General features: G+C 42.4%; 1 protein-coding gene across 3 annotated transcripts in view; it reads right to left on the reverse strand.

Moving 5' to 3' along the window:
• NIPAL3 (NIPA like domain containing 3) overlaps positions 1–12,125 on the reverse strand; it is a 190,700-nt gene that overhangs the window by 34,260 nt on the left and 144,315 nt on the right. For all 3 annotated transcript variants that reach the window (XR_015308435.1, XM_086956406.1, XM_086956408.1), the window contains exons 8-11: positions 9,862–9,997; positions 9,599–9,687; positions 3,888–3,951; positions 2,979–3,073 (exon numbers count right to left, since the gene is read on the reverse strand). Coding sequence is in view for 2 of the 3 variants with exons in the window: in XM_086956406.1 (XP_086812532.1) it covers positions 2,979–3,073; positions 3,888–3,951; positions 9,599–9,687; positions 9,862–9,997 (384 nt within the window). In the remaining variant the exon portion in view is untranslated. The remainder of the gene's footprint in view (positions 1–2,978; positions 3,074–3,887; positions 3,952–9,598; positions 9,688–9,861; positions 9,998–12,125) is intronic.

Below are 12,125 nucleotides of genomic sequence, written 5' to 3' on the forward strand. Positions count from 1 at the left end.
CGTTAAAGCACTACTGAAGAAACCTTACCTTGATCCCGAAAACCTGGCCAACTTTAGGCCAATCTCTCTTCTCCCAGGGATCAGCAAGATTGCTGAAAAACTGGCCAACAAGAAACTATCACAGTTCCTGGAGGACAACAACAGGCTGAAAAGCTCACAGACAGGATTTCGTCCGGGGCAGGGCACGGACATCGCCCTCCTGGCAGCGGTAGAGGAGGCCAGAACACTCTTAGACGAAGGAGGATCAGTGGCAATGATCCTCCTCGACCTGAGTGCGGCCTTCGATACCGTCAACCATCAACTTCTCATCAAACGGCTCAAGAGAGTCGGTGTGGAAGGCTCCGCCCTATCCTGGCTCTCATCCTTTCTGGCCCAGCGCACCTTCCAGGTCTGGGAAAACAACACCTGCTCCTCCGAAACTCCCCTCCAATGTGGCGTGTCTCAGGGCTCCTCCCTGAGCCCCACGTTATTTAACATCTACATGTCCCCATTGGAGGAGGTTATCACCCCGTTCGGAGTGAGCGTCGTCAGCTATGCTGACGACACACAATTAGTTGTGTCATTATCCCATCCCAGCCAACAACCAGCAGACTTATTTAACTGCCTTACGCAGGTTCAACGCTGGATGAACAGTTCAGCCTTAAAACTGAATGGAGCAAAGACTGACGCTCTCCTCCTTGGCCAGAAAGGACTCACGCTCTCCCCGAACATCTGGCCAGGATGTCTAGGTCCCCACCTGACCCTAAACAAGAAGTAAAAAGCTTGGGCGTGTGGCTCGACACAGAACTTTCGTTCACCGCGCAGGCAAAAAAAGTAGCCGGGACGTGCTTCGGGCTCTTAAAATCACTGAGGAAGATCCTGCCCCTCTTGCCCCCCAACTCGCAAAAATTGCTAATTCAAGGCCTAATTCTCTCTAGGCTTGATTATAGCAATGTGATTTACTTGGGCGCCCCCGAAGCAACAATGAAAAAGCTTCAGAGAATTCAGAACGTCGCCGCCCGGATTCTCACTAATACTCCTGCCAGAGCCTCGGCCAAACCCGCACTAAAACTCCTCCACTGGCTCCCAATTAGGGAGCGGGTCAAATTTAAGGCCCTGTGCCTGGCCCACAAACTGCTACAAAATCAAGGCCCCCCTATTCTCAGAAAATTTATCAAACCCTATAAATCCTCAAGATCCCTCCGTTCGGACAAGGAGAATCTCATCATCATGCCCAGATTTAAAAAGGCACGCTCAGGTGGCAGACGTTTTGCTGTGCACACCGCCCGCCTCTGGAATGCACTCCCCCGTGACCTGAGAATTGAACCACATTACCTACGCTTCAGGAAGCGGTTGAAAACCCACCTTTTTCCCTAAAAGAAACTTGCTCGTCCGGAACCCCGATTTCCAGCCCCCCCCCCCCCCCCCCTCCCCTCTTTTACCCCCCCCTCTTTTCCCGGCCCACTGACCTGTAGAGGTAAGGTTCTTAGCGCTGGAATACCTCCGGGTGACTACGCGCTCTATAAAATTTTATAATAATAATAATAATAATCCTGCTTTGGGTCAGGTGTTGAGAAATGTAGAGAAAAGGGGACTTTTGTTAGAGTTTGCAAGGGTAGGTAAGTGAATGAGAGAAAATAGAAATAATGAGAAGGGAAGGATAAGACAAGTAGACAATGAAGCACTTCCAGAACAGTTGGTTTTCGTGGCGAAGGAAATTGGACAGATTAGTAAGGATGGTCAATTCTGCACTATGAAAGTAGGTGGAATACATTGATGTAGGATAGCTGATTTAGGTGGGAGGTACACTCTGGTGGAAGAGGACCAATTACATTTGGTGAATATACATTGTATCCTCCAGATATTTGGTTTATGGGGTACAGGAATAAAACAGCCAATGTTTAGTTTAGATATTAATCATTCCAATCAGGATTTTGGGTACAGTGAACAGTTAGGGTCAGTGGAAATTAAGAGTACGGTAGGGATTTGGAAGTATTATTTCCTACGGTCTTCTTAAAGGAGAACAGCCTGCAAAACGTTTTCATCACAATTATATTGAAAGAAGAGCAAGTCCCAAAATCTAAAAAGTTAGAAATGTTCGTACTTCTAAGACAGCTTATATGAGGGAGGGACTGGATATGTTATGCGATGTGGGTCTACTAGAGACATGAAAAGTCTCAAGAGTATTTGTGCCATGTCGTCATAGCTCGGAACAGTAATGGAGAGTCTAGACAATGTGCAGATTTACGTGATCTCATTAAGTGAATGTGGGTGGCCCACCAACATTTGTAATCTACTTGATATGCTTTATAATTTAAAAGGTAATTAGGGGTTCAGCATGGTAGAATTGTCATAAGCATATCACCATGTGATATTGTGTCAAGGTGCAAAACCACTAACGTCATTTATCACAACCGAAGGGGAGTACAGGTATAAAAGAAAGACAGTTTCAGCATCTGCCATTTTCCACAGAATTACGCATTGACTAAAACGTTTTTTAAAGTTACTAATTTTTACGATAGCATTTTCATTTTTTGTACTGTCCAAGAAAAATATGATGGTATTCTGAAGAAGTTGTCTACAGAGGAAAACAGCAAACTTACCATAACAAAAGAGAAATGCAGAATTACTGAATATTTATGTTACAAACAAGTGAAGAGGATATGGTCCCAAAACAAGTTTGAGCAAAGAGATGAAGTTATATTTGCGGATCTTTAGATAAGACGGTCCATGTTAGAAATTTGCAGAAGAAAATCGGGAACTATGAATAGAGCGATTAATGTTAGTGATCGTTTATATCACTCAAATCAGGGTGGTGCTGAGTGGAAAAAACTTGATATCTATTCATTTCACTATTTTTCTTATTGAAAATGAGAGTCCTGTACTGGAAGTAAGCTGACCATTTCATTTTTTAGGAGAGTATAATGTGCAAAGCCTATGTACTTATAAACTAATCATTTATAATGATCATTTGCTCCTCATTAGCCTTTTTCACTTACTGGGCATAGTATCCAATGAAACATAGGGTTCGAAAGCTCTTAACTTCTTCCTGGTTCTGGTAATAAGGAAAACACCTAAATAAGCAATGAGGCACCTGCAAAGAAACAAAATAGATTAGTATGTTTTACAATATGTAACTAATGTGTCTGCTTTTGCTTTATGACCCTGTCCATCATTTCTTAAGAAAGGCTTGATCCCCATTTCAGACTGCCACATAATCAGTAATCATGCTGTCCTACTTTTCCCAATATAAGTCCGTTTTTGTGTCATTACCTATCCTATGGAGCTTTTCGCCTTTCAAGTTTTCCATATCTGTTTCAATATATTTCTTCTTTCAAACATGCTGTGTATTTAATTCATATGATTTGTTAATTTTCTTTCTTTAATTTCCCTTCTGAGTATATTTAAATCCCCAATGAGTTCAATAAATTAAAGGTCTAATGTAATGTAACATTAAAAGAAACAGAGTGAAGACAGTACTGTTTGGTGTTTACTTTTACAAGAACATACTTTATCATGTAGTGAACAATATAATAAAGAAACAAAATGGTTAAAAAAACGCAGTTCAGTATGAAAAAGGATCAAATGCATACAAATCCTCCATGGAGAAGTACAGAAATGTCCCTATATTGTAATAGTTGTTTACATACAAACAACGTAGGGATCCTGCAATCAGGAGTAATGAAAGCAAAATGTACATTTCTACAAAAGAACATAACAAACTCCTGGCATATTCACGGACTTCACACACGACAATGCGTAATCCTTATTCCCTCTGCTTCTTTGTATGCTTGAGTTCATCAGTAAGAGCGATTTTGTTATATACATGGGCGTCCTTCTTTACAGGATTTATTGCAAGGACTTTCAGGAAATGCTGTGTTTCAACTGTAGCAAGAGAATCTACTTACCCAAGTGCAAATAAACATATATGAAGAACATCTGCATCTCGGAAGTCCATGTAAAATACTGCTCCTAAATGGGCGATAAGACACATTGAACAGAGTTACTGCCCCATATCATAAGTACATATTTGTCAGAAACCACTCAAACAGTACTGAGCACTCACTCCATCACTAGTCATTCCATGCGCTGAAGCCTACAAGTGCAGATCCTTTCTTTTTAATAGGATAGTACCATTGTGAGACAGGTCTTTTGAAATAATTAACCTGAGATCATTGTGTGAGCTTAAAGGCAACCAGTAAATTGGGACAAAATACTGAAAACCCATCATTTTGGAGGCCTAAACAATTATTGTATTTGCTTTTGTAAAAAACATTTTTTAAATTCAACCCTCCTATCCAAAACATTCACTAAATATTTATTTGAGCTATGTCAAAGTGCAGTCTTTTTCCTATTTCTTTTCCATAGCTGGTTTCGGCAACGAGCGGTTCGGATTGCAAACCCACAAAATCCACGAGGGTTTTTCCGAACTCCTTCCACTGACATTTTAATGAAAAAGAGGAAACTGGTGTGTTTGGTGAACAGTGAAAGGGGGTTCAGACAGCCCCACCACCTTTGTACTAAACTTTTCCACAAAAAAAATATTTACTTTAACAAAAACAAAATGTGAAAAAAGTTTAGATTGTACAAAAAGACTTGTTTAAGGCTGGGTGGGTGCAGAGAGTCTCCCTATATTTTGCTAAAACTAGAAACACATCAGACAAATGTGTAAAAAAAAATGAAAAAAAAGGAGTTCTTTTAGAAAGATAAACAACAAAATATTGAGGTTTATGTGTGGAGAGCCTTCGATGAGGAGGTTAAATAGCCTTTGAATACAAACATGAAATGCTGAAGTAAAGGTTTAAGAGATTTCATTGGGGTAACAGTTTTGTTATTCACATATCATTATCAATAGTTATGGTACTGTACTATGGTACATCTGGAGCAAGGGCGATTTCTTCACCCTACTCAATCTGGCTTCAGAGCTCAATACTCTACTGAATCGGCAGTCCTTTACTCAACAGAACTGCTGAGGCAAATAGCTGATAAAGGCCAGACAGCAGCGCTTGTGTTACTTGACTTAAGCGCAGCTTTTGATTCTGTGTCACACTCTACGCTGCTGTCACGTCTTACAGAGATTGGAGTTGAAGGAGATGCATATGAGTGGCTAAAGTCATTTTTGGAAAATAGAAGTTTCCAAATTCATTGTCCGCCATTCAAGTCCACTCCCAGACAGCTGAAGCACGGGGTTCCACAGGGCTCAAGTTTGAGCCCTACCTTGTTCAACCTGTATATGGAACCCCTTGCACGTATAGTTGAGTCCTTCGGTGTTAATATTATAACTTACGCCGATGACACGCAACTAATGATTACACTCAGTCAAGATGGAGAAGAGACAGCTATCAACTTTTCAGCTTGTCTCTCAGCTGTAGCGAGCTGGATGAACAATAACTGTTTGCGTCTGAATGGAGACAAAACTGAGGTGTTGCTCATTGGTAAGGCTCCTTCAGCGTGGTCATCAGACTGGTGGCCAGCAGAACTTGGTCAGACCCCTGTTCCTACGGATTCAGCCAAGAATTTGGGAATGATACTAGACACCAATCTCTCGTATGCGAAGCATATCGAAAAGGTTACTGGTAAATGTTACGCAGTTCTCAAAATCCTGCGTAAGGTCCTGGACCTAGTACCGATGAATACAAGGAAATCCCTTGTCCATGCCCTAGTCACCCCACATCTTGACTATGGCAATGCCCTACTTATAGGGCTGAGCCAAAAAGGTCTGAAACAACTTCAAAGAGTCCAGAATATGGCTGCCCGCCTAGTTCTCAACCTCCCACGCAGAGCTTCAGGAAAGGATGCTTTATCCAAATTGCACTGGCTTCCTATAAAGCAGCGTATACTTTTCAAGGCCATGTGCATTTCCCATCGAATTGCACAAGGGAAAGGACCCCCTTATCTAAACAAGCTCCTCAGTATCCACCGCCCAAAACGTCACTTAAGATCATCGGGCAGTATGTTGTTTTCAGTTCCTCGCATTTTTAAAGCCAAAATGGGCGGCCGTTCTTTTTGTTATTTAGCGGCCTCCCATTGGAATAAATTACCCCTTGAATTGCGGATGGAACCCTCCGAGAGGAGATTCCGCTTGAAACTTAAGACGCATCTCTTCCCTAAAGACTAGCGGTCTGTGTCTGGTTAGAGATTCTACTGATCTGGCTGGTCTGATGGTTTAATGATGGGGTTCGATAGCGCGGGGACACACTGTTCAGTGTAACCAGGCGCTCAATAAATGGCTTTATTATTATTATTACTGTCCTGTAGTCTCTATTTTGGTGCACCTTTATTCAGCTCTGAAAAGGTCAGCAGCTGAAATGGAGGAGCCAATATCAACCCTGCTACCACCATCCCACAAGAGTAGCTTTGCTTTTAGACCACAATTATGAAGTGTTAGTCAACTTTTTGCAATTGTTTAATTCGGGGTCACAATAGTAATATCCCCCCACATACACCAAGTTCATTGTTGCAGTTGGTTATAAAGTATCAAATCAACCTCATCACATCTTTGAAAAGTTAGATATTACCAAATTCTATCAGCAATGATTAGCAAATTTAAGCTTTATCTTGCAGCAGTACCTAACCTACTTCCGAACAGATTAATATGCATCTTATTTCAATATGACTCACAGAAGCCGTCATATTTTTAACTTATCAGAGGTTTGTGTACTGTACCTTAATTTGCCTTGAAGCTGATCCTACGTTACGCTGCATAAGGCTTCCGTACACAAAACAACATTGGTGTCATTGTGTCTCAATAGTAATAGAAATCCAGATCAACTCCCGGTCCTGAGCGGTCACCTAGTCTGGCTTCAAATGTGACCGTAGAAAACCCTTTTCATATATAGACTGACAATTCACTCGAAATGCCACATAAAAGTAACAAGCAAGGTAACTACATATGATTCAGTCAAACTATACTGGACAGTTCCATCTTAAAAACGGATTGAATATAATGAAACAGTTACATTATATAGTCTGATCAAGTGAAGTTACAAACTATATATGTTTGCTCTTCCTCAAGTCACTTTTAAGTGTTTATCCTTGGCAGCTGCTTTAAGTTACAGCAGCAACTCAACCTGAGAGAATGAAACTTAAGAACATCTGCATTTGTGTCAAAAGAGATTAAAGCACAATGATAAAACCATAAAAGATTTAAACTGTAATTAAGATATGTCAACATGAGGAACTGTTTTGAGCAATCATGATTCAAATCCATTAGATTTTGAACTGTTTTGTTCACAATTACCGACTTAAGCATATAGGTGTTAAGCAGAGGGGACACGGTCAGCCATTGAGCCCTTTCGTAGGATGAAGTTAGACTAGTGATAAACGTGGTCACCGAGGTTTGTAAATGTTATCGCTAGGTTAAATATAAGTCCATGGTTGTGGGACAATATATATTGCTGAACTAGACTAAAGTTTGTGGTCAGGATTCTGGAAAGATTTATTGTTAAGCCTAAATTTCAGTTTAGGGTTAGAATTAGTCACTATCACTGGCAGGGCTATGTTTACTGTTGATAGAGGACTGGGCTATCAACAGTATTGGGGCCGTTAGGGACGATTTTCCTCCACGCTAATGTGTTTTGCATAACGGACAAAGCAATTGTTCTAAATTAACAATTATTTCTTCATAAACATATTTTTGAACTTTTCATTACCATTTATTTGAGTTCTAATCTAGTGCCTAAACTGGCAATTTTAGAACTTGGGGACACAAGATTGAATCATGGCCACCAGCACTTGGCTGTAAATAATGCAATTGTGGGGGAAATCACGTAATCTCCCAGTGCCTAAAATGTAATTATGTGAATCCCCATCAGCTTTCTAACGTACAGCCCTCCACTATTCCAAAGCTTTGTTTGTGCTATATAACACAATATATAAGATATGATAATTGAAGCTTGGCTAAATGTTTTAAAAAGTAATGGAAATTGTATTGAGCCTGTGGGCATGCTAACATCTTTTTACTTCGAAATCTGCATGTAGCATGTATGCAATTGCATCCAAGCACAAAGGAAACCAAGAAGAGGAGTCATTTGGAAAGGGGTGTGGGGAAAGTGGGTGGTCAAAGGAGCAATGTGAGTAGGTATCTGAAAAGATGGGTGATGAGGGGGCAATCATTATGTCTATCAATACGGAAGTTCAGCCGAATCAGGAAGGTCTTACGATTCTCCCTGAAGAAAGAATGCTCCATGCTTTAATCAATGATTTGTAGTGAGTTCTGGAGTGATGAGCTGAGAATTCTGAGTCTCTTCCCATTTGTCTTGAAGTAGTTGGCAGCATCAATGGTGAGGAGACTGGCTTAACTGATTCTAAGAGAGATTTGAAAGCTTCAGCAATCACAGATGTGGCACCTGTTCCTTAGTGCCTTGCAGGTGGGTCAGAAAGCCTTAAGTTTGATTCATTCTTATATTGGGGCAGATAAGTTGACTCCATTGTATTGCCTTTTTAGGTTGTTTAGCTCATATTTGACTCAACAAAATTTGCTCATACACATTATATTTTGAGAGTTCTAAATCGATTATATTTTGCTAGATAGAGTTTGACAGAATGTGTCAGTTACTAAAACAAGAAGTGAACTCCTCCCCTCTCTATCCTCTTCATGCACATACTACTAAACGGAATTGCAAACTTCATCAAAGATCCTTCCCATGGGATGGGTTGCCAAACTAGTTTAAGCATGCAGTTTTAGCCATTCTTTTGAAGAAAGCAAATCTGAGCTGGTTCATATTCCTTTTTATCAAGTCAAAACATTGATGTTCTTCTAATCTACTTTATTCCAATAAATGAAAAGATGTGATAAGGTTACACAGAATTCCTTTTTTGCCCTGAATTGTTTTTGGTAAAGGGGGCAGACCCATTTTTGCATCTGATTTACAGCAATTTAAAAAGATAAAAGTGGTCAGTTATTTTGTAACTCTATACTTTTATGTAAAATGAACATGTCCATAACTGAGTCCGCATGAAGAATAAAACTGTGGCATATAGCTAATGTTGCCTTTGTGGTAAACATCCCTTAGATGTACTCACACAATTAAATTAGAACTACTGGAAAATAATAGATCCACATGGTCTGTTACACGTGTGAATTCCTAGTATTTGTGAATTAAAGGAGTTCAAATAAACGGATAATCACCACAAAATGTAGCTTAATTTTAAAAAGTAAGTATGACGAATTTAAAGTATGCCATGATCCTTGAACCTCCTACATCCAACTGTGGTCTCTGCTACATCTCTTTAATGTTCTTGGAGAGTGAGGGGAGAGGGTGATGAAGAGAGTCACTAAGTGCTACAAGGCCAGTGTAAAGAGGCCTCTAGAGAGTTACTGCCTAAAACAGTTTCAGTGGTGGAACCGTAGCAGAAACACTTATACAGCACTGGCTCCCCACAGTAGTTTTTAATCAAGGTATTGTTTTAGCTGAGCATCTGAAGTGAAGTACATTCTATGTCTGGCTAGGAGAGGGCCACTGTAGTCCAGGTTTCTGCTAATGACCAGGTAAAATAGGGGGTAGAGAAAAAACACATTAATGCTTTGATTTAGCATCTGGAATCCATTCTTGGCCCAAAACAATGACTTTAATTGACAAAGGTACGAGTAAACCACATACTGCAACACAATACTCACCTGCTGTGATAGCAATTGTTGTAGACAGGATGTAGTTGACACTCGCAATCAGAGAAGAATCAAACAGTTGTGATGCCTCAGTCAAAAACCTTCACAAGTCGACAAAAATGCAAATCAACAAGTGTTTTAATAGGAATGTAGGTTGCCACAACCAGATTGAATTTGCACATCAAAAAACAATAAATGAAACTTTCCCAAGATTATTTAAGTATGTTGTTCTACATCTATATTGTGATATATTCCGAAAAGAAATATGAACTCACGTTGCTTGAAATGAGGCAGTTGCCACCATGCTCACAAACATTATATAGAAGATAGGGTATCCCAGTTGTAGATTTCCCTGTATTGAGACTATAATCATTCCAGCTAACGCTTTTACAGTCACTGCTGTCAAAGAACCTGTAGTTAAATAACAAGAGGGGGGGGTCATATAAAATATACTCTTTAAATAGAGATGCATGCAGAAGAAAGCATAGAGAACAACAATCTGGTCTCAAGGAACTGAAGAAAAATTTAATTGAAAGCAACACTATCGGGGTTTAATCCATGAAAGTATTTCAGCTAGTCACTTAAAAAGGTACAGAAAGTAGAAAAACTCTGAATATGTTTCTGAATAATAAAGAATACATAAGACGCTTATGTGAACTGCTCAAAATTCTTCTTTGAAATGTTTATAAGTAAAATCAGCTACTTTGCTAGTAACAAGACCAGCTAGGAATGCCCAGTACATGGTACCTTTTGAACCAGAAAACAAGATGCTAACTTATTGATGCACAGGTTGAAAGTGATTAAGAGACAGCACAATTCCTTTATTGTAGGGGGAGGGAGATGTAGTAAGAGTGGTGGTTCAGTGAGCTTTTATGTGATTGAGCGTATTGCTTTTCTAAAGCTTTAATCAGACTTACTAGATTTCCCTGGGTGCAGGTGACCAAAGCATGAAGCCAACAACTTGTTACATTTGGTACAATAATAAAAATGTATCAAAGCACTCACCCTCACGGGGCTACAGTGCTAAATTTCCTCCTTCCGGTCAATCAATCAATCAATCAATCAAAGCATTTATATAGCGCACTACTCACCCAGAGGGTCTCAAGGCGCTGGGGGAGGGGGGTCGGCTACTGCTCGAACAGCAAGGTCTTGAGTTGCTTCCTGAAGGCGAGGTGGTCCTGGGTCAGGCGGAGGTGGGTCGGGAGGGAGTTCCATGTCTTGGCGGCGAGGTAGGAGAAGGACCGTCCCCCTGTGGTGGCTCTTCGGATGCTGGGGACGGCGGCGAGGGCGTGGCCGGTCGATCAAAGCTGGCGTTTGGGAGCGTAGAAGTTGAGGCGGCTGTTGAGGTATCCTGGGCCTTGGTTGTGTAGGGCTTTGTGTGCGTGGGTGAGGAGTCGGAAGGTTATTCTCTTGTTGACTGGGAGCCAGTGCAGGTCTCTCAGGTGTCCGGAGATGTGGCTGCGACGGGGGATGTCCAGGATGAGTCGTGCTGAGGCGTTCTGGATCCGCTGGAGTCTCTTCTGGAGTTTGGCGGTGGTTCCGGCATAGAGGGAATTGCCGTAGTCCAGACGGCTGGTGACGAGGGCCTGGGTGACCGTCTTCCTGGTCTCGGTGGGGATCCACCGGAAGATCGTACGTAGCATGCGCAGAATGTTGAAGCACGACGAGGAGATGGCGTTGACTTGTCTGGTCATGGAGAGGGAGGAGTTCAGGATGAATCCCAGGTTGCGTGCGTGGTCTGTTGGTTTGGGTGCGCTGCCTAGGGCGGGGGGCCACCAGGAGTCGCCCCAGGCGGAGGGTGAGGATCCCAGGATGAGGACTTCCGTCTTGTCCGAGTTCAGTTTCAGGCGGCTGTTCTTCATCCATTCGGCTACCTCTTTCATCCCTTCGTGAAGGTTGGCTCTGGCGGTGGCGGGGTCGTTGGTGAGGGAGAGAATCAGCTGGGTGTCGTCGGCGTAGGAGATGATGTTGAGGTTGTGCTGGCGTGCGATGTCTGCGAGGGGGCTCATGTAGACGTTGAAGAGGGTTGGACTGAGCGAGGAGCCTTGAGGAACGCCGCAGATGACCTCGGTGGCTTCAGATCTGAACGGGGGGAGGCGGACTCTGTGTCCTTCCGGCGAGGAAGGAGATGATCCACTCCAGTGCCTTCTCCTGGATTCCGACGTTGCTGAGTCGCTGCACTAGTGTACGGTGGCAGACAGTGTCGAAGGCCGCGGAGAGGTCTAGGACGATGGGGGCTGCTGTTTCTCCGTTGTCAAGCAGTGCTCGGATGTCATCGGTGGCTGCGATCAGGGCGGTCTCGGTGCTGTGGTTGGCCCGGAAGCCAGACTGCGAGAGGTCAAGGGATCCGTTCGTCTCGAGGAAGGCGGCCAGCTGCTTGTTGACTGTCTTCTCGATGACTTTTGCAGGAAACGGGAGCAGCGAGATGGGGCGGTAGTTCTTGAGGTCGGTGGGGTCGGCCGATGGCTTCTTTAGTAGAGCGCTGAGTTCGGCGTGCTTCCAGCTCTCCGGGAAGGTAGCGGTGTCGAAGGAGGTGTTG

Source organism: Lissotriton vulgaris, chromosome 2_1 (assembly GCF_964263255.1).
Source record: "Lissotriton vulgaris chromosome 2_1, aLisVul1.2, whole genome shotgun sequence".
Taxonomy (NCBI): domain Eukaryota; kingdom Metazoa; phylum Chordata; class Amphibia; order Caudata; family Salamandridae; genus Lissotriton; species Lissotriton vulgaris.